General features: G+C 45.4%; 1 protein-coding gene and 1 long non-coding RNA gene across 2 annotated transcripts in view; one reads left to right on the plus strand and one right to left on the minus strand.

Annotated features, from left to right (window-relative positions):
- Positions 1 to 448: 448 nt before the first annotated feature.
- LOC142829141 (uncharacterized) lies at positions 449 to 11,213 on the minus strand. The gene is made up of 2 exons (XR_012903473.2): positions 10,635 to 11,213; positions 449 to 1,863 (listed from the first exon to the last, which is right to left on the minus strand). It is a non-coding gene; the product is annotated as an uncharacterized LOC142829141 (long non-coding RNA).
- A 171-nt stretch (positions 11,214 to 11,384) lies between these two features.
- Positions 11,385 to 25,404, plus strand: part of MAP3K9 (mitogen-activated protein kinase kinase kinase 9) — a 64,842-nt gene continuing 50,822 nt past the window's right edge. The window contains exons 1-2 of the mRNA XM_075927313.2: positions 11,385 to 12,036; positions 18,089 to 18,502. Of these exons, the coding sequence (XP_075783428.2) occupies positions 11,691 to 12,036; positions 18,089 to 18,502 (760 nt within the window). The 5' untranslated portion in view covers positions 11,385 to 11,690. The remainder of the gene's footprint in view (positions 12,037 to 18,088; positions 18,503 to 25,404) is intronic.

Below are 25,404 nucleotides of genomic sequence, written 5' to 3' on the forward strand. Positions count from 1 at the left end.
AGAGCAAGTAGCCTGGATTCTATTCTTGACTCTGGCTGTGGTATGTGTATTTACAGGTGGGATAAAGTAAGGTCATTTATTTGGCATATTCTATATGAAAGGCAGTGTGACTACAAACCACACCTGGATTAGTCATATTAAAGATCTAGATTCTATTTCAAACTCTGCTCAAAGTAATCTCTCATTAACTTATGTGTAACACCTAAGATCTGAAAGGTCTTGGTCAGTTTCATTATTACAGAGTGAGCTTAGATCCTTCTCTTCCTCATAAGGGCACCTCATCATTGACATACATAGCTTCCTGAACCTTGCTCTGAGTAGAATCACATAGATCAACCACTCTTAGATTGGATTTCTGGCCTGCAGCCCCTATTTTAATAACACAGTCTTGATTTGGCACCTATAATAGGAGCCTGTGTCTGCATAAAGTTTGCAGTGACACAGAAAGTGTCTTCAAAACAAAGCATTATTTATTCATTCCTGAAATGTACAAAGCATTTACAGCATTGGTAAAATGTTCTGTGTTTAGATAAAAGCACTAAAAGGCTTTGTCTACACTAGCAAGTTTTGTTGAGGAAAAGTGCTTTTTGTTGACAAAACTGCATGAGCATTCACACTGCGATGCAACTTTTGTTGTGAAAAATGGTCATTTTTGTGGCAGATAACTTCCAGCTTCATGAGGGACTTTTGTCTTTTCCTCTCCATGTGCTGACAAATGAAGTATAGACACTTTGAGGTGTTTTGTTTCTGATTCTGGCCTCCAGGAAGTGGCCCACAATTCCCAATCAGCTGCTCTGATCAGTGGTTTGCCCTGCAGCCAGGTGACTAGCTACCTGCCTGCCCTGTTGCATACTCCACAAAATTTAAATTTAAATCCTATTTCCAGCTGCCTGAGCATCTGGACCACCCTCCATGTGAGCTGGCTCAGCATGTCGTGGTCTCGTGACATCTTCCCAATGCTTGGCCATCACATCAAACACTCCCCTCCTGGCACACCACAGAACTGTTGGATCTAATTAATGTAGGAAGAAAGGAATCTGTTCTGTCCCAGCTGAGAGAGACCAGTAGTAACAGGGACATGTACAGGCACATTTCTCAGTCCTTGTGTGAAAAGGGGCATGAGTGGGGCACTTATAGTGAAGATTAAAGAACTCAAACAAGTCCATCATAAAGCCCATGAAGTGAATCAATGCTCTGGTGCTTCGCTGAAGACCTGCTCTCTCTATATGGAGTGGACACTATCCTTAGCAGTGCGCCCACCTCCACTACCAAGAGCCTTGGGAATATTTTAGAGGGCACAGAGCTAGTACAAGGAGGACCTATCCCGGAGGATAAAACTGCAAATGAGGAGGTGAAGGTAGACGAGGACCAGAGGCTTCCTCAGGGCTGCCAAGAGTGTCTAGCAAGCCAAAGCTATTCTCCAATGCCGATGCACATTAGCAGCTGTTTTCCAGGGACCAGGAAACGGGATGAGATGCAGGGTAAGTGGCGATGGCTTGTGGAGTGCAAGGCTGAAGGCATGGAAAACTGGGAGTCTGGCTGTATTTTTGTGAACTGCATTTACCTCTGTGTAGCTAATTGATATGGCCAAGCAGGATGCTGATGCTTGCTGTGATCTCAGTGGAATCCTGCGAAGATGAACTTGTAAATTTTCTGCCACAGATTCCATGGCAGTGCAACTCTGTCCACTCCTCCATTGCAGGATCCTAGCCCATACCATTCATCAATCACTTGTGCAGGAATCAAAATGGAAAATAGGTGGGCTGAATATTGAGCATAGCTAAAGCTACAAGCCTGGAAAAGCTGTGCCCTGGTTTCATTGCTTAACCTGAGCAGGGTGGTGTCTTCCAGGGTGTTACTCGCCTGTGGAGAAGTAGGGCATAATTAGAACTAAGTTCCTGCAGAGGGAATTTTCTAGATCCAGCTGGAATTTCTTTTGTCCATATGCACAACTGACAGCCACCCCCAAACCTCACTCACCATGATTATGGTGCTGGCTGAGATGCATTTTTTGCAAGCATCAGTGGGAAAGTGAGTGGAAATGTTGGAAAAGGGGTTTGTAAGTGAAATGTTACATGTAGCACTTGATGTTAACAGACTCCTTTTTATGAATTGTGCTAAACAGCAGAGACCTTGACAGCCCCACAATGTACCGTGTCAGAGAGGTTGCAACAGATAAGGAAGCATCCTAAAAAAACCAGGTTCACAATGTACTAAATCAATCAGCGAGTGCAGATGTCAGGAGCAACATTTGGAAAGGGAGCTGAGGAACTGCCAGGACAACCAGGCCTTCATTAGGCAGGCCACAAAATAGAATGATCATTGTAATGGAGGAAAAGCACACTAAGCCAAGATGAGTTTCCCCTGCCCTGAGCAGTTTCAAATTTCTATGTCCAGCAAACTCTCCTCTACACCCTCACATTCCTTTTCCCTCTTTGATAGTACTCATTTTCCATGCACTCCGTCCCCTCACCCAACTTTGATTATGATATCTAGACCTACATGCATTTGAGTTGTAACCTCCCTTACTAGCTCTCTGGGATGCTTTATTGCATTTCAGTGCACTGTTTTCTCATGAATAAAGGCACACTTTTAAAACAGTTCTATGCTTTTATTTACTGTTTAATAATTGCACAGATCAGTCACTATGATTCCCAGTTATGTGTTGCATTGGAGGTGGGATGGAGCATGGAAGCAACAGTTAGAGGTTTATTTCAGTGCCTCTCATTTTCAAAGTACGCTCTCAAAGCTTCCATGATGTTAAAAGCAGTTCTTTGAGATCCTCTTACAGCTCTAGTGTCTGGCTTCTCAAACTTTGCAGACAAACACTATGCTTCAGTGTTCCAGACCTGAGCAAACAATTCCCTCTTAAAATTATACAGATTCTGCAAAGTACAACAAGCTGCTAAGCATGGGAATATTGTCCTCAGAGAGCTCTAGCCCACCATAGAAAATACCTCCATCTCACCTTCAATTTCACAAAGGTGTATTTGATGACCATGCAGCACCTGCTCAGTCTGTTCTTAAAACACTCCTTACTGTTGTGCAGGTGCGCTGTGCACAGTTTCATGAGTCAGGGCTGTAAGGGGGGTAAAGCTGGGTCTCCTAGGATCATAATGGGCATTTCCACATTCCCCCCTGTAATACTGTGGTTGGGGAAAAAAAAGTCCTCACCTGCAACTTTCTGTACAGGTCAATGTTCTGTAAGATACATGCATCATGCACCTTTCCAGACCACCCCATGTTGGCATATGAAAAATGCCCATAGTGATCCACAAGCGTATGTAGCATTATTGAGAAATATCCCTTCCTGTTGATGTACTACTCTGTGGCAAGGTGGGCAGGTGCTAAAATTGAAATATGTGCACTATCTATTGCCAACCTCCCCCACCTCAGTTGGGAGATGCCATGTCGACAAAGCCAGCCACTATATCATGCACATTTCCCAGAGTCATGGTCCTCCATAACAGAATGAGATTTATTGCCCTGAACACTTGCAGCAGTACAGCTCCAATGGTAGACCTCTCACTCCAAACTGATTTGCAACTGACTGGTAGAAATCAGGAGTCGCCAGCTTACACACAGCAATTGCCAAATGAGAGGGCAGACCTCATTCTGGTGTCCTTGCAATGCAGTTCGGGGGCCAACTCTGAACTGAGCTCCAAGAAGATTACTTTACACATTAAGGTCGCTCTGTGATTGCCAAATGCAATGATAGGCTACTGCTATCCATATCATGCACAGGCTGTCAGGCTCCTCCAGTCTTCTTCCTCTGTAAATAATTTTCAGATGATCTCTTGTGCCACATGTGAGTTCCTCAAGATAGTTAAACAGAAATTGGGAGAGAAGTGTGGGATCCATTCTTTCTTGTGGCAGATGCCAGAGTGTGCACAGCAGAGAATGGCAGTTGGAAAAAGGTGTGAAAAGACACCAGAAACCCCTGACCAAAGCAGTGCCTGATGGGAGGGACACTTTGCCCAGTCCCAAGAAGGCCCACATTCTGGCTATGTATACACTGCCAAGAAAAGTCAGGAAAAGATATGAAAATTGCAAATCGCAATTTGTGTACCTTTTTCCGCTTTTTTCTGAAAGAAACTTTTCCGAAATTTGGCCCATCTACACGGGGCCAAATTTCAGAAAAAATTCCTCGTTCAGAACATCCTTTATTCCTCTCACCAAGAGGAATACAGGGATGCTGAAAGAACACATCTCCTTTTTCTGAAACTGTTCCGAAAAAGCGGATGCGTTCCTTGGACACGGCAGAGCTCTGTTCCATGGTCTCACAACACAAAGCAACACATGGTGTCACCAGATATTGTGGAATACATATCCACATTGCATTGCTCCTGCTCTCAACAGAGGAGCTAAAGATGTGGACACAATCCATCAATAGAGGGAAGTGTTTCCTCAAGAAAACGTATTAGTGTAGACATACTCAAAGGCTTACACATGGGATTTACTTACACTTTAAACTTCTTGCCAGCTTTCATACGTTTTCCTAATCCCAACTACAGGCAGTCCCCGAGTTACACGGATCCGACTTATGTCGGATCTGCAGTTACGAATGGGGTTTTTCTCGCCCCGGAGGACAGGAGCGATGGGACGCCCAGATGCGCCGCGGTCCCGCCGCCTGCGTCCTCCAGGGCGAGAAAAGCTGCTCCGCGTCTCCCTGGTCTGCTGAGCAAAGCCACGGAGCACGCGGGCAGCGGGACAGCCCAGACGCGCCGTGGCTGTCCCGCTGCCCACGTGCTCCGCGGCTTTGCTCCCTGTCTCCCTGGTCTGCTGGAGACCAGCAGACCAGGGAGACGCGGAGCAAAGCCACGGAGGACCCGGGCGGTGGGACCGCGGTGCGTCTCGTCTGCCGCCCGCGTCTCCCTGGTCTGCTGGGGGGGGCGCAGCTAGTGCGCCCCCTCCCCCCAGCAGACCAGGCTTTTCTCCGGACGCCTGTGGTAGAGCAGCTGGGGCGCTGCCGGTTGGTCCCATAGCGCCACTCTGGGCGCTACTGGAGCAACCCAGCAGCACCGCCCCAGGTGTCCCCAAGTCAGCCCCAAGTCAGCAGTTGCTCTGCCCCGGGCTTCCTGGAATCAGCCGCTGATCAGTTTCAGCAGCAGCTGACTTGGGGACGCCTGAGGTTCTTAAGTTGAATCTGTATGTAAGAACTGGCGTCCAGATTCAGCCTGTTGAAACTGATCAGCGGCTGATTCCAGGAAGCCCGGGGCAGAGCAACTCTGCCTCGGGCTTCCTGTAGTCAGCCACTGGTCAGTTTCAGCAGCGGCTGAATCTGGACGCCAGTTCCGACTTACATACAGATTCAACTTAAGAACAAACCTACAGTCCCTATCTTGTACGTAACCCGGGGACTGCCTGTAGTTCCATCTCTGAAAGGAAAAGCAGCCAGTCCTGCTGCAGCAGGCTTCCTGTCTCTGTGTGTGTCAGTCCATCTCTTGGCATTCATTGTATCAGAGGCAGCAAAGGGGGGTGGTAGAAGCAGGATTCAGTGCTGGGGAGAGCTGGCTTAAAAGCCGCTTCCCTCCAGCATCATCTCTGTGGTGCCACTTGTCACCCATGGGCAGGGAAGGAGACAGGGGAGGCTGCTGCAAAGCAGCCTCTGCCTGCAGTAGGCCCAGGCTCACTGCAGGCAGAGGCTGCTGCCCCAAAGCAGCCTCTGTCCATGTAGGCCTGGGCTGGCCGTGGACAGCGACTGCTCCAGCAGCAGACCCTGTCCAGTGGGACCCCTGTAGTAAAGCAGCCTGGCTCTTACTACATTTAAACTGCAGAGCCGCAGTGGGGGTAAGTCCTGGACCCAGTGCGAGCCAGGCTGCCTTCCCTTATTGACTGAGTAGTTGATAAAAATTCTATCGATTAGTCACTTAACCACATCTTAACATTCCTACTGGGTAGCCTTTGGTTATGCATTTAACTACCCTCTCCTTTTTTTTTTAGCTCCTTTTATTTAAGATCCCTTTTGATCTTAGGCTTAGCCTTGGAAAGAGCAAGCCATTCTAGCCTGGATAGAGCCAGACAGGGAGGTATTCCTTAATTCAATAGTCTGGGATCTACTGGTAGGTCCTGGAGCCTCTGACAAGTGATTCTGATTGGCAAGAGGCTATCAAGTACCTACACTTCATCTGCCCTCCCCGCATTGCTGTGCTTTTCCTCCCCTCTGCCTTGGAGTTCTCCCCCAGGATTTTCTTGCTTGCTGTGCAGCATTGCAGAGGCTGAGCTCAAGATATCACCCTCTACCCATCCCTGTACCCCATCTCCACGGAGAGTGGGGACAGGACAGGGCTTGGAATGGTGGGAGCTTCCTGGCAGCTGCTCCTATGTCTGAACATAGCTCAGCATACTTAAAGGGGCAATGTGAATCTCTGTCACTCTCACACACTGGCTTTGTTTGCATGTTAAAATTTCAAGTGTTGCTTACAACAGCATTTTAAAGTATCAGGCTGTGTGTACATTGGCGTGATCTTGCTGCTTTTGCGCCAAAACTTGCTACCTGTCTACACTGGCCGCAAGTTCTTGTGCAAGAACACTGACATTCTAATGTATGAAATCCATGCTTCTTGCGCAAGAACTATGATGCTCCTGCTCAGGAATAAGCCCTTTTGAGCAACTGTTCTTGCGCAAGAGGCCAGTGTAGACAGGCAACATGATTTCTTGTGCAAGAAAGCCCTATGGCTAAAATGGCCATCAGAGCTTTCTTGCGCAAGAGAGCGTCTACACTGCCATGGATGCTCTTGCACAAAAGCACATCTCTTGTGCAAACGCACATGCCAGTGTAAATGCTCTCTTCTGGAAGAGTTATTGCGCAAGATTATCCCAGTGTAGACGAAGCCTCAGTGTGGTCATGGCAAGAGCACTGGGGCCGTGTCCAGACTCAGGGGTTTTTTCGGGAAAAGTAGCCTTTTCCCGAAAAAACTTCCCCTGCGTCCAGACTCAAGCCGCGTTCTTTCGAAATTATTTCGAAAGAACGCGGCTTTTCTTTCGATGGCGGTAAACCTCAATTTACGAGGAAGAACGCCTTCTTTCGAAAGTCCCTCTTTCGAAAGAAGGCGTTCTTCAATGTAAAGAGGCCGTCTTCGAAAGAGAGCATCCAGACTCGCTGGGTGCTCTCTTTCGAAAAAGCGGATTTCTCTTTCGAAAGATCCGCCTGCAGTCTAGATGCGATCTTTTGAAAGAGGCTCTTTCGAAAGATGCTTTCGAAAGAGCCTCTTTCGAAAGAAGCCTGCAGTCTAGACATAGCCTGGGAGAGAACTCTCCCAGCTCTCTAGGTAAACTACCTCCACAAGTGTTTTTCACACCCCTGAGTGAAGAAATTATAGTGCAGTAACTTGCCATGGTAGATAAACCCACTGGCTGTGTCTACACTGGCATGAATTTCCGGAAATGCTTAAAACGGAATACTATTCCGTTTTCAGTTTTTCCAGAAAAGGAGCGTCTACATTGGCAGGCTGCTTTTCCGGAAAAGCCCTTTTTCCGGAAAAGCGTCTGTGGCCAATGTAGATGCGCTTTTCCGGAAAAGACTACTGGGCTGTCTACACTGGCCCTTTTCCGGAACAGTGTTCTGGAATAAGGACTTATGCCCGAGAGGCAGCAGAATAGTTTTTCCGGAATAGCGGCTGATTTTGTACAGTAGAGCATCGTTGCTTTTCCGGAAATTCAAGGGCCAGTGTAGACAGCTCACAGCTTATTCCGGAAAAGCGGCTGATTTTCCGGAATAAGTGGCCCAGTGTAGACACAGCCACTGTGTATATATCTGTCACTCAAAAACATTCTGTCTTTCATACTTGCCTTCTGCCCCAACATATACTTGTGTTGTTGTGGTTGTTACTTCTTTTATTTTTTTCAATGTGTGTTATTTTAGCTATCTAACTGACTGATGCATTTCATAATTTTTATTTCTCTCTCATGCTTAAATGTAATTCTTTTGAGTAGTGAAATCTAAACTGCCTAACTTATTATGGCTGGAGTAAGTATTCCTAGGGTAATCTTTTTTAAATGTATTTTATATCTAGATTTTTGGTTTCCACTGGTGGTGCATATTTCTACATTACTTCAATACTGGTGCACGTAACAATATTCATTCCAATATTTTCCATCCATGTATGGAACATTGGCTGGGAGTTTTCTGAAATCAGGTTTGATCTCCTGGAGACGCCTACAGTCAAATCAGATCAGCCACTAAATAGTCTGGCAGCATAGCTAAAGCAGACTCTTCCCCTACCCTGGCTCTGTGCCAATCTGAAAAGCAGCTGGCACACTCATGCAACCACTGGGCAAGGCAGAAGAGGGAGTCTCCACATACTACCCTTGTCTTCAGGAACCATCCCACAGCTTATTGGCCAGGAACAGGAAACTGCAAGTAATGTGAGGTATGAGTCAGCTCTTGCAGACAGGGAGCAGTAAGCAGAGCCACCTGCCCCTCCTCCACAAGAGCCAATGCTGGACATGTTGGTCACTTTCGAGAGTGGCTTAGGGCCAACACAGGGGTGAGTCTGCCTTAGCCCTACTGTGGCACTGTCCAGGAACCACCGAAGGTAAACAATGCCCAGCCAGATTCTTCATCCTGAACCCCTGCCTCAGCCTCCTGCACCCCAACTCCCTGTCCCAGTCCTGAGGCTCTCTGGCACCCAAACTCCCTCCTACTGCCTGCATCCTGAATCCTCTCATACACCTTAACCAGTCCTTGGCTCAGTCTGAAGCCCCTCCCCAGAGATTAAAGTAACTTAGAAATTTCTTACTGGTACTGTCCTATTACAACCCAGGTCCCTGCCAGTTCTTTAAATAGCTCCCTACCGGCTTTTGTGCAGCTCAACCAGATCTTGCTGGAGTTGCGCAGCTGCTTACTTTCACCTCTTCCCCTCCCACACTCCAAAGCCCTTGGCCCAACAGAACCTGTACTCCCCTGCTGTCCAACCCACTGACCCAACCTGGTGAAAATGATTGAGGATGTGGGAAGGTGGATGGAGTGAACAGCGCAGGGCCTTAGAGAAGGGGCAGGGAAGAAGGCAGAGCAAGGGTAACTGGGCTAGATGGACCTTAGGTCTGACCCAGTACGGCCGTTCTTATGTTCTTAGGTTTATACTGCAGAGCCAGCAGCGAAACTTCCGAGGGGCCAGCTCCACTCCTGGGTAGTCAGGTTACCCTGTAAGCAGGGCTGGCAGGGGCTGCCAGCTCCGCTTCTGGGAATGGGGGAGAGGCTTCGTTGAGGCATCCTTATTAGATACCAACATAACAATATCTTTAGAAATACCTCTCATTGATGGATTTGGGCATTTTGGAGAGCCAGTCAGACATAATTGTCTTTTGGGTAAGTAGAAGAAAGCAAGTTTTTAAAAAAGTATTGATCGGAGCAAGATCCACCTCAGGAGATTGGGAAACAGAGAAGAAGCTTTATGAGTGTGACATAGTGGGGGTACTGTCTGATCTGTAACCCGGGGTTCCCCTGCACGGTGATGTGCAATTCCCACTGACTCACCCACATGTGTATTGGCCCAGACACCTAGTCCCAACCTAAGCAGTTAGCAAAACTCTTCCTAGACGAACACCTGGCCAGGGGGCAGGATCAAGAAGCGAGGCAGTTTCTGGCTGGGAAACATGAAAGGAACAGAATAAGCTGAGTGCGGCGATGGATCCCCTAACCCAAGGGGTCTAAGGCTGCCTGTTCCCGACTCCCATAGCCAACATTACATCTATGCTGTGCTGTATCCTGGAGAAGCAATAAACCCTCTCTTTTCTACTGGCTGGCGGAGTCTGTTCTTGCTGCTATGGGGCTGCAGGATCAGGGGGAACCCTGACATGCCGTCACAATGAGGTAGAGCAGTAAAGTGAGCAGAATAGAACAAGATATAATTACGGTTAGATGAAAGAAAAAAAAGAATGCAATAAGCCAAGGAACAATAACAATCAGGGAGATAACTAGTCAAACAGTGTCCTTGAAAAGTCAAGCAAGCTCCTCTGGCTTGCTTATACTATGGTAACACTAAGGCTCTGTCTACATTGGCATGATCTTGCGCCAATACTCTTTAACGCAAGAGTTCTTGTGTTAAAGTATTTAACGCAAGTGCCTTTGTGCAAGAGATGTGCTTTTGCGCAAGAGCATCCATGCCAGTGTAGACGCTGTCTTGCGCAAGAAAGCTCCGATGGCCATTTTAGCCATAGGGCTTTCTTGCGCAAGAAATTCATGTTGCCTGTCTACACTGGCCTCTTACACAAGAACAGTTGCGCAAGAGGGCTTATTCCTGAGCGGAAGCATCATAGTTCTTGCGTAAGAAGCACTGATTTCACACATTAGAATGTCAGTGTTCTTGCACAAGAACTCCCCGCCAGTGTAGACATGAGGCATGTTTTTGCGCAAAAAGCGGCTGCTTTGGTGCAAGATCATGCCAATGTAGACACAGCCTAAGATTATATGAAGGGTTTAAATCGCTACTTAACTTTTTTTTTTAATTAGAGCCAATTTTCTCTTGGCACAATAGAAATGTTTTGCCACTACAGTAATTACAGTTCTTAGGCTCCACTACAATAATGAATTGGTGTATGTATGTGTGTGTGGGAGGGGGCTTCCTTTACTGCAACCTTGCTTATCTACTGTCATAGGTCCTAAGCTGCTAACCACTTCTTTATACATTCACCTGGTAGAGGCTCGGACTCCCAGAGAACATGAGCACTGGCGGCTGTTGTGGCCCCGAGACCGCTGTGACGCTCCGGAGGGCTGTGGCTGGACAGTCCATGCCCGTAGGAACCACAGGCCCCTACCCTGCGAGACAGGCGCCTCTGGGGGAGGGGCGGTGGGGCCGCTCGGGAGCGGGGAGTCAGGGCTGCCCCCCACGGGAGCCGTGCGGCAGGAGGCCAGTGAGCGCGCTGAGCGGACGCGGGCTCGCACCCCTGACTCCCGCCATGGCTTCGGTGACCACAGGCGCGCAGCAGCGCCTCGGGCTCACACCGATCCCGAGCGCCGGGAGTGGGGGCTGGGAGCGGCGCTGCCCAACGTTCACAATCCGCTGGCCGCGGTCGCTGCCTCGCCACCAGCGCGGCAGGTGCACCGACGTGACATCGGCTACCGCTGCGATTGGCCAGCGCAGCTACATTCACCGCGGGGCCACTTGCCCAGTCCAAATGAAGCGTTTAATCTCAGAGGACACGCCCACCCCCTCCTAGCCAATGAGAGGAGAGACACTGAGAGCGGACTCCGCCGCCGCTAAGAGGTAGAAGGGGCGGTGCTCTGGCGGTTTAACAGACGTGGGGCGTCAGGCCAATGAAAAACCACTACTGACGGGGTGTGAGGCCAACTGTGAGAACGCCGGTGAGCGCGAGACATCAGGAAACGGTGGGCGGGGATTTCCCTGGGAGGGGCGTGGCTGAGTAGCTTCAATCAGGTAGGGGAGGTGCTGATGGACAAGCTCACCATCCAATGGAGATGAACATCTGGAGGAGAGGCGCGGCCCATGCTCTGGAGGCGAAGCTGCGGGAGAGGCGAGTCAGGTGGCCGAGGATGCCCGGCGCCAGGAGCTGGGGGATGCGGCGGCGGCTCAGGGGTGCTTGGCACTTGCCCGCCAGTCGGCTGGATTGAGGCAGCCCCCGCGGATCCCCGCCCGTACCTGCTGCGCTGCCTGGATCCGGCTGCATGAGCAGTGGATGCGGCGGCGCCCGGCTTCTGCGGGCGCCTCCCCCTATGGAGCAGCCGCTCCATGGAGCCCTTCACAGCGCGCAGCACCAGTCCGCAGCCGGAGGCGGGGGCCGGCGGCAGCAGCAGCAGCCCGGGGGAGGAGCCCCCGCTGGGCGGGCCGCTCTGGACAGCGGTGTTCGAGTACGAGGCGTGCGGCGACGACGAGCTGAGCCTGCGGCCGGGGGACGTGGTGCAGGTGCTGTCTCAGGACTCGCTCGTGTCCGGGGACGAGGGCTGGTGGACGGGGCGGATCGACCAGCGCGTCGGCATCTTCCCCAGCAACTACGTGAGCAGCAGCGCGCACAGCCGCCGCCAGGGCGGCGCCCAGGAGCTGCGGCCTCACTACCCGGCGCCCTCGGCCATACACCGTAAGGGAGCAGCGGGCCCTTGGTGGGCGGCGGAGGGTGCTTTTGGGGGAGCCACTCGGGCGGGTGGAGTGTGTGTGTCCGCCCATGGGCGGCCTAGCCTGTCACCTCTTCTTAATTTTAGCCTGCGAGTGACAGCGGGGAGTCGCTTTCTCTGTGCTGAGGAGCCTTTGAGGACGCTCAGGGGCCGCCCCGCCTGCTTGGCCAGGCAGTGCCAGGCTCTTGCTGCTTAAGTATATGATTTATAATGACCTTGCCCTTTAAAAAGTCTACAGTGACTCCTCATCTGCCCCTCCTGGATTTTGGCATTGGTGTGGAATTATCTAGGCCGAGTGGGGCTCGCTGTCAATCTGGTACAGGGTTGGAGGCCACAGACACAGCTTTTCATCCTCTTTATCCTGTCACTGGCAGCAAGGAGCTTGCAAACTAGAAGTTAAGATTCTAGGATCCTTATTTGGCAATAGCTCATGGAAAGATTTCATGTAGATAAAGTATGATATAAAAATCTGTTCATTAACCCAAATATCTATTACCTTTTGTTAAAATAAACTGTTTTTAAGAGTTTGGTATGTTCATGCAGTATAACAAAAATTTAAGGGTTAAAAGTCCCAGGATTGTTTATGTAGTTTGGTGTTTGTTTTTCCCAACATACTTAGCAAAGGGTTGGTTGGTTGGAAGGAGACCAGTTAAATCTTATTAGAAATGACAGTTGTGCTGCTGCTACCTATTCCATGTATTCCTTTGTTAATACTGACTTTTTAAGACATGTCAGCGCACATTCCTAACATAAGATGTAGATTAAAATGGTGCATTCCTGCCCTTTATCCTTAAAATCAAACTCCATCCTCCAGTATATGCGTGAGTCTTATTGACATCAGGCACTGAGGCTCACTCCTTTAGTGATCTCTCTTGTACCCACTCAAAGCCTTGCTGTCTTAAGTGGGGCTCTGAAAGAGTGCACATATCTCTTCGTATTGAGTTTATTGCAGGGTTGGGGCCTGTAGTTGTTGGGTAGCCTAAAGTCATTCCACACGCCCTCAATTTATTAATTGCCAGTTATAGTTGAGGAAAGCATTCTAGAATGTCTGTTTGTCTTCTCATCAATAACTTTTTCATTAATGATGGGAATTCAAAGTCAAAATTAAGATTTTTTTTTTTTTAATAAACGCATTTTGTTTAAGGAAGTGGTAGACTATACAGAATGCTCATAAAGTATACAAAAATGTTTATACAGAACAGTGAACTTCTTCAGGGAAGTTACATTAAAGGTCACTGAATGTCTTTCTCTGCGGCTTCCTGTGTGCTCAAAAGTATGTTTTAACTAGGATTAACTAGTAACTCATGCTGCCTATGGAAGAGCCTTGGTTTAGGAGCACCAAGAAATAGACACTGTTCAGATCACTAAAACTGAGTAGTGGAGCAATGATTCTGCCCTCCTCTCCTCAGCAGCTGTATGGTCCAATCTTTATGCAGGGACCAGCCCAAATATTAAGTGGCATGCTTGATATATAGTGTGGAGATATGGAAAGGAATCCCTCCATTTCTGCTTCTCGGAGGCTGCCCAAGCTCCTGTGGCCCCAACCTTTTGTTGGAAATGCAGGGGAAATGTACATAGCAATGGATTCTCCAACCCTGTTCCATTCTCTGTGCATTGGTGCTCAGAGAGCTGCTGTAAGAGTACCTCTTCCAGCAGCCCCAAATCTTGCTCCACCAGTTGCCTGTGCTGTGTAGGGCCTCTTTGTGCTTCCTGCTGATAGGGTTTAGCTCTGTGCATTAGGGGTTTTGTGTGCCCTACTGGCTTGTTACTAAGAAGTGATGGAATTTGATCAAGTAGAATAATCATCTGTTGCATGTGTGGCTGCTGTTGAATTGAGTTCAAAAACTTTTAATCTAGTTGTTTACTTACACTGAACTCTCATTTTAGCATTGACTCAGTTACCTGCTAGAGTTGATGGCATTAAATAAAGACTATTAGACATTTTGGGCAAGCATGTAGTTGTTACATATTTGAAGTGCCCCACACTCTAATGGTGCCATATAAATAATAAATCAAGGCAGGAAACATGGCATGCTGACTTTAAAGTTTGGCAAGGAAATAAAGGAGAAACTGATTTCTCAGTTTTCTTAAGTTTATTTTAATACTTATGAAAGGTGCTGGTCTGAAAATCTTGGCAACTTTGTTCATGCTGATAGCTGGAATAGTATGGGTAATAGCAAGACATTCTTAGTCAATGTGCATTGACAGATAACCTCAGGAGGTGAAAGGATAGTTCAGGCTGTATGTTCCATTAATCAATTGCCTCTATTGAGACTGCCAATAGGGGTGTTGAGAATCTGTGAATTCCAAAATGGATTGTGAACTCTTGTCCACTAGCAATTGAACAGAGCAGTTGAATTCATATATGTTAATGAACATTGATGAATTATGCTCACTTTCAACTCTGAGTTGTGTGTGAACTAGTGACCAATAGGCTCTGCTACTTATTACTGTGCCTTTGATTGAATCCATATACTTTTCATCTAACTTCAGTTTGACTTCTCTGTTAATTCTTAGTAATGATACTGAGATATTGGGATTTAAGTATTGTTAAAATATTATAATCTTTCCCTTAATTTTTACAGTTCAGGATAACACTACTTTTTACACATTACATTTGAAAATAGAAGGTGGGTTAGTACTTCCAAAAAGGTGAGAAAAACAAGGATTTGTAATACAAATAGTTATTGTGCTTTCTATGCCCTCTCATTACATTAGACCAGCTTGCACATATCAGCAGTAGATTTTTGTAACTATCTTTATGAAGAATGAGAATCCAATCAGTCATGATTGCCTTTGATTTTGTTAATTTCTCCAAAGGTAAACTCCTAATTTATTTCCATAGTTTTTCTTGATTAGATTGTCTATGTGTGAATGAAGATTGTGATAGTCCTGAGGAAATTCAGTATTTTTTATTAAGGTTCCAAATGTAACAGTTGCAAAATTCCCTCAGGATTAATTATGAAGTTGCTATCCCAATAAACATTAAAGAAAAGTAGAAACTGGAAGTGAAACTGAAAACAAATGTTTAAGTACTTTCTTACTGTTGCTGCAAATGAATTTGTGCAGTGGGTGCAAGCTTACATGTACAAATATGCACAAAGCCTCAAATAATTATGGGATATAAAATCACATTTTATGTCCAGCATGAAAGAATAACTTGCAAATCAGAATGAATTACAAGATACAAACATGACAGTTCCTTCTCTTTTCCTTGTGGAGAATCTCTCAGACTTCCGCTTCTTTTTTAATAGCCCCTCTCTCCCGTCCATCACCATCACTGCCCTCAACATTGTCAGTGTTTCTTTTGTGTATCAGTTTTTAGAGTAAGCTTTTGCAAAGGAGCAGAGTATCTGGAGGAATTCTATTCTATCCAGAGCTATTTCTATTCCTTTCTTAACTTTTGAGCCATTAGCTAAAACAAGTTATGTAGCCAGAGGAACTGTCCATTCAGTACCCCTTGAGCTAGAATCATACTTTTTCATTTGAGTGGGTATGTTGATAGCAAAATCTTTACATGCAGTTTTGCTATGTATCTTAAGGTTCTTTAACCAATTAACATTAGGCTAACACTGATTCATTACTCTTCTACATGCCTTTCCTCTGTATTTTTAGCTGATTGGCTAACATACTTATGGGAAAATTCTACAATCAACAGCATCTCTAAATCTTTAGGGTAGATTGTTGGATCCAAAGAGCTTGTTTTTGTAATTGTATAGCTGCACATAAAGTATATTAAACTTCTCTTTCTCTCACCAGAAGTGGATTACAGGCAAATTGTGCAATTTCTGGAATTCAGCCGACAGATTCAAAAAGTAGCATGGGGGGAGGAGGAATGTTTCCTGTTTTCAATCTTCTTCTAGCAAGTGGTACCAGGACTGGTCCTTGCACTGGAGGGCCTCAGCACAACTGTCATAATGCTCTTTAGATGTTTTCACTGTCAAAATAATTGGCTAATGTCAGTTATTGCTTTTATTTCAGAATGGCTTGAATTAAAATATCAGTATTTTTGGCCAGAAACTGGAGCTATGACTTCTGCAGTAGGGATGTTAATAAGCAAGTAATTTGTTAATTTTTGTTGACTATACGATTTTGTCGACTACATAATTAATCAATAAGGATTAGCATTGCAAGCATTTAGTCCCAGCTCATGCCAAGTCCCAGCAACTACTCCTGCTGTGTCTCTGCATTAAGAGTATTTTAGGAGCTTTGGGGGGAGGGAGGAGGAGGGAGGACAGGTAGCCTGGATCAGTCCCAGCTCGTGCTGAGTCCTGGGAGCTACCCCTGCTGTGGCTTTGCACTAAGAGTTATTGCAGAATTGCAGTGGGGGTAGCTCCTGGGACCAGAAGTGATCTGAGACTGAGCCAGGATGCTGGCCAGCCCGCTAAAAAGTTTAATGGCAGAGCTGCGGGGTGTGGCTATGTAGCCAGTAACATTAACCGATCATTCACTTATCGGTAAACTGTTTAACTGGCTACACTATTACATCCCTGTTCTGCAGTCATTTAGATCACCATCAGTATTACAACATCAAGGTGCCATTACTGTAGGAGTGACGCCGTCTTCTGTACGAGAAAGAAGCTGTATATCTTTAACACTCCAGGCCTGTTCAATAGGGTTATTATGTGAAGACAAAACAGATCTTCAGAATGATAGACCAGTGTAACTTGGACTCCCCTGTTCTAGGCTTTTTTGTGTGTGTCCCTTTTCCTCATGTACTGGAAGAGTCATAGGAGTCAAATAAGAAAGCTATATGGGATGAAAAGGCCTGGTGCTGAAAAAAGGCAGTGTAACACTAGATGAAATAGTGTTGAAGGTCAGGATTCTTTTGTACTGGTGGTGTATGAAGAAGCTTTATAGTTAGGCTTGGTTGAATTCAGTTTTTATTTACAATTTTGGTACACATTGATGTTTTAAAGCATTTTTTTCAGTTGTGAGAGGGGATTAGACAGTTATTTAATTAAATGTTGAGATTCAAAAAGTTAGTTTTATTTTGTTAAAATACAAACTTGTCAACTGCCCCTGAAAATATACAAACATTAAGCAATTACAAATCTAATTCAAGCATAATTAAGTATCTCTCTCTCTCATGTTTGCATCTAATCCATGTTTTCTTGGTCTTCATCAGAAATAAGTCAGCCAAAATTACAAACAAACTTAATTTTGTGCTACCATCAATGTGAGTCAGTATGTACAATTTGATGGTCAATTGTGGTGTGTTGATATGTTAAAATAAATCTTTAAAATGATGACCCACTGGCTTTCTATAATACATATTTCCCTATCAGTGTCACGTTGAGTTGGTCCAAAGATGACCTTTCTTATTATTGGCTCTGCAAATTAAATGTGCAGTCTGAAAATCCAGCTGTGATTGTCAAATAATGTCAGTAACATCAGAACAAAGCTTCTGTTGACCCTATTGGGTAGATAGCCCTGCACCTTAAACAGCCAAATTGACACAAAGTAGATTCTAATAGGAGCGAAAACATGTTTGTAGCAGTTGAATAAGCAAAGACACAGAAGGAACAAATGCAAGAGAAGATGCAATTTTTGTTCACTTTTGACAAGCTCTTTAGCAGTGGTTACTGTGTAAATAGAGTATAATCCTGAGATGTTGTGTGATGGGGTCAGGAAATAAAAAAATAGTTTTTTAACAGCATCATTAAACTGTGTGGATGTTTTAATAAAGGTGTATTACAAACTAAATGCAGTGCCGGAAGATAAAATGCAAGTAAATCCTCCGTGGCTGGAGAACATTTTTACCTTAGATTTTTAGAAAGGTATATATAAAAATGTGCCAATCCCCACAAGATCCCTCAGCTCACAGCAGGGAGGCACAGAGCTATCTTTTTTTCATTCTTACTGTTTAAGGGGCAGTCTAGTGGGTAGTTCACTTAGAGCTTCTATTAGAGGTTGAGTTAATTTATGGCATAGGGAATCATGGACTTTTCCATGTATGAGCTAGTGATTAGATGATTTTTAAGAACAGTTTTAACATTTGTTTTTCTCTCTCCCTAGTACTGGAGATTGACTTCTCAGAGCTGGTGCTGGAGGAAATCATTGGCATAGGAGGCTTTGGAAAAGTCTATCGAGCTGTTTGGGAAGGAGACGAAGTTGCTGTCAAGGCAGCTCGTTATGACCCTGACGAGGCCATCAGCCAGACCATTGAAAATGTTCGCCAAGAGGCCAAGCTCTTTGCTATGTTAAAGCATCCCAACATCATTGCCCTCAGGGGAGTGTGTCTGAAAGAACCTACCCTCTGCCTGATCATGGAGTTTGCCCGTGGAGGGTCACTAAATAGAGTGCTGTCAGGTAAAAGGATTCCTCCAGACATTCTAGTGAACTGGGCTGTCCAGATTGCCAGGGGAATGAATTACCTGCATGACGAAGCGATTGTTCCTATTATTCACCGTGATCTCAAATCCAGCAACAGTAAGTTCATTTAGTGGCCAGGGTTGAGACTGGGTTTTGAAAGGAAGTGGTAAGAAAGGAGGAACATTCCCAATTTAAATTGTGTGTTGTGAACCACTGTATCTTCTAGAGAAATCCATTGGGGGTGATAAAACTGAGTGTTTTCAAGGAAGTTAAATTTTCATCAAAATAGCGGTAAAGGCCTTATAAACAAAGACTTAGAGCAAGTGTTACTTTCACAGTTTCAGTAATATGTAATTTGTAGAGGTAAACACATCGATTATATGCTATAAAGGATATTTCCCCAATAGAAAGCATATTTGTACAGTGAACTAATACATATTTTTGTATAAATAACCAATATTCCTAAGATCTCATAAGAAGTTGCATTTAATCACTTTAGCAAATACCAATATGTGGGAAACTACCACTGAATGTAAAATGCAAATTAACATTATCCTTTGGTAGGTAATAAGCCTAGTTAAACCTGAGATAAACGTAAATAATACTTAATATTATGAACATAGGAATTGCAATGCTGGATGAGGCCAGTGGACTATGTGGTCAGGTATGCTATTCCTAACAGTGGCCAGCACCAGATGCTGCAGTGGCCAGCACCAGATGCTGCAGAAAAGAGTACAAGAAACCTTACATTTGGCTGATGTAGAATGATCTACTGTCATCATTAGGTTTTGCCTTAACTCTACCACCTCTTCTGTATTACAGATTTTCCTATTGGTTTTCTTTATTGGTGTGTTTGTGGTATGAAACGGAGGATACAGACTAATCTTTAAGGGGGAACTGACTATGCATTGAGGCAAGGAAATCTGGAAGCATTACCTTCCAAAATGCTTGTTTGTTTCCTGGTAATAGGTAGGATCAACTCTGTGCGCTCCCATCGAGTTGTTGCCTCTCCTGCCTTGGGATTTATGAGAATTTTTTTTATTGCAGCACATATAATCAGGGGGTGATGCTAATAGTACTGTTAATTGTAGTTTTGGAGTCCGTCATGGATTTCTGAGCCTCTCTATAGGAAATAAAAAAGCATGTTTAGAAGCATGCAATTAGTTCCATTTTATGTATAATTTATAAATTTAACTTTGACTTTAACACCAGCTTTTGGGTTAGTGTACTTATACTCATAGCTATGGGGATGTACTGCCTCCATTACTGTAATAAGGGAAGGAAGATAATCACAGCACAGCACTCCTTAGGGAAGGATGATAAGGAAGTAGAAAACATAATGGAAAAAGTAGCAAAAAACCTATTTCACTTGAAGGTTTGTCATAATATATATAATATTTCATAATAGGCTTATTCAACTACTTTCAAAAAGTCTCTTAGTGTAGCTAATTAACAAAATGCCCTTCATGCGAGTCCTGTCCGATAGACAATTTTTACTCCTGTGGCATTGCTGATATTTCTCTGTTTCACTGTCTTGTTTCCAGGAAGTCCCTTTATCCCCAAACTTGCAAGCTGATGTGATTTTGAGGAAGAATTAAGCTGGCTTCTAGATTTAATAATTTCCCATGGGGCACTTAAATGATTTTCAAGTGCAGGCTAATTCAAGCCTAAACAAGAAAGGTGCCCAAGCAATTGGCAAGGATTGAATTCAATCCATAAAGGAGAAACACCATTTTTTTAACTTAAGTTCAGTTGAGGGTTCTCTTTTTAACAAATATTCAAGATATTTACCCACTAAAACAATCAGACTTATTTCATTCTAGCTGAGTGACATATATTGATTGCCAATATATGATGGCTCTTCTTCCCTCATTTAAAAAAAAGCTCTTTAGTGTTACTGTACAGTATAGCTTAAACTCCAAGAAGCTGCACTGTCACATCTATCACATTCTTCATATTGACATTTATAGTGGAGCAGCTGGCAAGCTTTGCTAGAGTCACACACGTTTGATAATTAAAAAGCTTTTGCTTCCAAGATGTAGGAAAATTCCCCCTTTAATACAGCTGATGTTGGGTGTGGGAGATTATCTTCTAGTTAGCAGAGTCAGCATTCACACTGGTTTTTCTTTCCAAATTGTTGAATTTCTAGGCTGGTCCATGAAAAAATTCTGTGGTAAGGATATTAAGTGCTTAACTTACAGGGCTAAATTCACGTCTGGTGTAAGGTGCAGTCCCACTAAAACTAATGGCAAAGTATCCAGCATAGTAGGTGATGACAGGACCTACAATGAGGGGGAGTGTGCATATAGTGAGTAGGCAAGTCCAAACCTAGTCCATAGGCAAGTCTGTTACTCACTTTATTGGAAGTGGAAGAATTTCCTTCCTATGATAATCAAGGACAAGTTGCTTAAGGAAGTGATTCAATTGTTTGTGAAGCAGAGCTATGTTGGGTGGATACTTGAAAATTGGAGTAGGAGTGAAGTTTATTTCAGTAAACCAATGCAATGCAATAAAAGCTCTTTTGGATACAATCTTTCAAACTATTGTCTCTCAAAACTGAGTTCATACTCAAGATACTATACTACATGAAACATAGAAAATGCCCATATGAGCAGGCAAGCTCACTCCCCATCACCATCTCCAGTAAGCACTTACTGCTTTTTGACTCTTAGGCAAAACTGTAGACTTCTTACCTAGTTTTCTGAATCTGTATTTTTTTCAGACAACGTATCATGGAGATAAATGAATTCTCAGCATTCATCATAAATGCCTGGGATGACTTATTTTCTGAACCACATATGAGTTGCAACATGCAACTTGTTTCATTGGAGAAACAAGAATAGAGTGCTCTTATAGCTTGCTCAGGATTACCCAGAGCCTGCTCGAGAGCTGCAAAGATATCTAGGTCTTCTGACCCCCAATTCCCTGTCTTAACCTCAGGATTATTCTTTTTCCCTCCAGATGGTCACTAGTCAAAAGCAGGTTCCCAATGAACTAAGCCTGTACTGGCCTGAAAGTGTCTCAGTACTTGAAAAGCTGTCCAGAACAACTAGGTCAAGGAGCACAGCTCACTGGGATCTTTTAGTGAAAGGAAATGAAGGCCTTGTCCATCTAGCTGTGTCACAAATGTAGAAAAGATGAAAAGAAATCTTTAAATATAATGAAGGGAACCTGAAACTTACCACATATGAGTGCAGTACTCGTTTAATGTATCTTTTAGCCAAAGACTCCAGTACAATTCCAGGAATACAGGAAAATGCTGAAATTACAAAAATACTTTTGTAACAGTCACTTCACTTCAGCTTCACTTATTCTCCCAAGAAGTATATGGAATTCAGGGGTTTACTATTTTGAGCTATTTATTAAGAACTATGCTATTCTGATGACAATTGGTGTAGCACATCCTGACAAATTAGAAGGAACTGTCATAGTCAAAATAGTCAACATTGGACTCGAGAAATGTAGACGATAAGTTTGTGTATATATACTATTGTATACTGTAATTAGATCAAAGTTGATAAATCAATAGGGATTTGAAAAATCAGGAAAAACTTTTATTCTCTCTGAGGAGGAAGGAGATGAAATCTGCTATTGTAAAAGTTTGAAGGACAGCTAAAGTAACTTAGGAGACTGTCTCATTTTCCAATTTAGGTGAGCAGGAACATAATAAGCTAAGTCACTTTCACGAAGATATATTTGAAAGTTTTCCCAGGCTGACCTGAAATTAGTTTAATGCACTGATGACTGTTAATCCCTTTGTTCCTGTAATAAAGCATTTGATTGTAAATGTGAAGCATGTTTTGAATAGAAGTTTATATATCCAAAAAATTGAAGGTTGTTTTATTTAATAAAAACACACTTTATATGATGTTTATATTCCTATTACAGTCCTGTGCAGCTTGACACAAAACGTTACTTTTCTAGTAAATAGTGATACCATTCACCATTCTTTAATATACTAAAGGGCTACATCTACACTGCCCAGTCTTGTGCAAGAACATATGCAAATGAGGCCCAATGATGAATATTGTCATTGTATACTTAATGAACTGCCATTTTTGTGCAAGAAGGAGCCGCTTCCTTTCAGGCAGAACAGCTCTTGTGCAAGAGGTAGTTTTTGCGCAAGAAGGAGCAGTGTAGACTGCTCCTTCTTGCACAAAAGCCCCTTGTGCAAAAATGGCAGCTCATTAGTATGCAAATGAGGTGCGGTGATATTCAGCGCTGCACTTCATTTGCATATGTTCTTGTGCAAGACTGGGCAGTGTAGACGTAGCCAAGGTGTATAAGAAATATATCGCTGAATATTTGCCGATTTTTTTTTTTAATTTTGTAAATAAAGGTGTGTGTACATAGCGTACCCTTTTAGACCTGGTTTACGCTACATGGTTAAGTTGACATAAGCTGCTTTGTGTCAACCTACATGTGGTCGACCACCTACCTGAGCATCATAGGGCATGTCTACATTACGAGATAAGATCAAATCTAATGTGGTCTATTTGCTAAGTCAAAGTCTTCATTGCAGGGAAGAATCGAATGTAGGTAGTGCATCTTCACTAGGGAGCCTACTGTCAATTCAGAGGGCAGTGCACCATAGGCAACTTTGCATTTTAGGCTATATTCATAGTGCCCACCAGGACCAAAACTCTGCAGTGGACGGTTAGAGGGGCTCATGGTGCCAACGTCCCAGAATGCACTTGTTTAGTCCTGCCCCTTCCCGCCCCCCCTTGCAGGATATCAGTAAGAGGCAGTGTGTGTGCCTGTGTGGATGCCATAGCAGCGCAAGCAGGGAGCCTGGTTTGCAGGGAACCATTGTCATGCTCATGTGTGTGTGGTGCTCCTAATGGCTCCGTACTTAGACAGAATATGAATGTTGCTTCTCCAGGAAAAGGAGGGCAAAACTCGGTATGACATGTAAGTGCAGCTTATGCAAGGCTTGGTGCTGATGCTAGCACACCCACCATTCAATTCTCTGAACACAGTGCAATGCCAGTTCTGGCATCATGAGACAAGCTCAGACTGGTGGGACCACATTGTGATGCAGACATGGGATGATCAGCAGTGGCTGCAGAACTTCTGAATGTGTATGGCCCCATTCTTGGAACTTTGTGAATGACTTTCCCATGCCCTGAGGCGTCAGAATACCCAACTGAGACTTGCTCTATCCATGGAGAATAGCCCTATGAAAGCTTGCAATGCCAGACAGCTACTGGTCAGTTGGGAATCAGTTTGGAGTGGAGAAATCTGGGGGGAGGGGGGGTCTGTTGTCATAGAAGTAGCCAAGACTGTCAATTACATTCTACTGCAAATGATTGTGACTCTGAGAAATGTGGATACCATAGTGTAGTGGCGCTCAAACTATTTTGCCCATGGCCCACACTGCTCAATGCAAGCATTTTTGTGGACCACCAGTCAACCACCCATGATGACCGAATGAGTGCAGGAGGGGTAGTAGTGCTGGGTCCAAGCAGGAAGTAGAGTGCAGGGAGTAACATTCATGGGAAGGGCACAGGGGGCAATTGCTTTGGGGCCCAGCCATTCAAAGGGGCCCAGTGCTCCTTTAAACTGCCGCAGAAATGCTGGAGTGCCACTCTGCATGGCTTTGAGGACTGGGGAGGGACCCAGCACTGCAGTCCAGGTGCCACGAAAGACTAACTACCCTCAGCCCCACCTCTTCTGGGATGGAGAGCTGGCTCACTTTGTCCTGGGGCCCGTGGGGGCTGTCAGCACCCCTGGGTGCAGGAGTGGGCTGGGGTTCGGGTGTCTAGCCAGGAAGGAGGGTAGAGGAGCAGGGTGGCAGTGTGTGGCCTGGGCATGAGGGGAAATGGGGGGGGGAGGAGCGCTTACCTGCCTCTCCTGGGCACTGCTTCCTGGGCACTGTTTCCCATTACTCCCCTTGGCTGTGATTCTGACCAATGGAAACAGCAAGGAAAGCCTTCAGGCAGTGCTTCCCTGTGCTGACCTTCCCTCAGCTGGGGAGAAGAGGAACAGCGGTGCGCAAAGCCACTTGCTCCCTGTCCCACTCTGGGGGAGGGCAATGATCCATGGTATGCTCACTCAGGCACATCCAGGCCTCATCATCTTGAGCTAATGAGCAGCTTCCGCCCCTCCCCCGACCGCATTTCCTTCACCCTGTGTCTGTATCAAGTCTGTATCAGTTTGCTTGTCTTGGAAGCTAGTCCTTTGGCCCAGGTTAGGGCTAACATTTCTCAACTGCGAATATCCAATGCTCACAGAGGGTAGGAGGACCTGGGCCCTCCCCCACTCCAGATCCTAACCCAGGACCCTAATAGCAGAGCTGTGGCTTCTCTGCTCGGTTGGTGGGGATGTGATCCGCAACTCACCAACCCATGAGTTGTAGCGAGGCCATCAACACAGCCTGACATCCTCCTCGCTCCCTCCTGGGTTACTTCCTACCCTCCGTTTGCCTCCTCACCACGCTGGCCTAGCTGGAGGTTGCCCAGGGGTTCCCCTCCTGGAGGCGTCTTCTCCGTGGTCCTGCAGTCTCTGGCGGGTCTCCCACTTTGGGGGGGGGGGGCCCTCTGCTGGTTCTCCACCAGTGCACCTTTGCCCCGCTCACCTCAGTATGGGGTTTGGGAGGCGCTGACTTTTGGGCTCTTATCACCCCGTTATACTCCCCCAGAGAACCAGATCCAGTCCCCGAGGCCCACAGCTTCTTTCTCCCACAGTGGGGAATCCAGCGCTGGCACTTCAACCTCACTGGGAGGGGCAGTGGAGCTGGAGCACCAGCGCAGGCTTCCCACTGCAAGGTGAGGGGTGAACCTTGAGCCATGGCCCACCTGCAAGGTAGCCATGTACCACTATTAGTCTCCCAACCACACTTTGAGAACCACTTGCCTAATAACTAGGCGTGATGATTGGATTCTGACTCCAGTAGTGAGGTGTGTGTGGTTTTCAGCGAATAACTTAATCTCTATTTCCTTATCTGTAAAATGGTAGGAATACAATAATAAGACACTAAGGCTGTGTCTAGACTGCAGGACAATGTAGCACTTTAAAGA

This window comes from Pelodiscus sinensis, chromosome 5 (assembly GCF_052426305.1).
Source record: "Pelodiscus sinensis isolate ZL-2025 chromosome 5, ASM5242630v1, whole genome shotgun sequence".
NCBI lineage: Eukaryota > Metazoa > Chordata > Testudines > Trionychidae > Pelodiscus > Pelodiscus sinensis.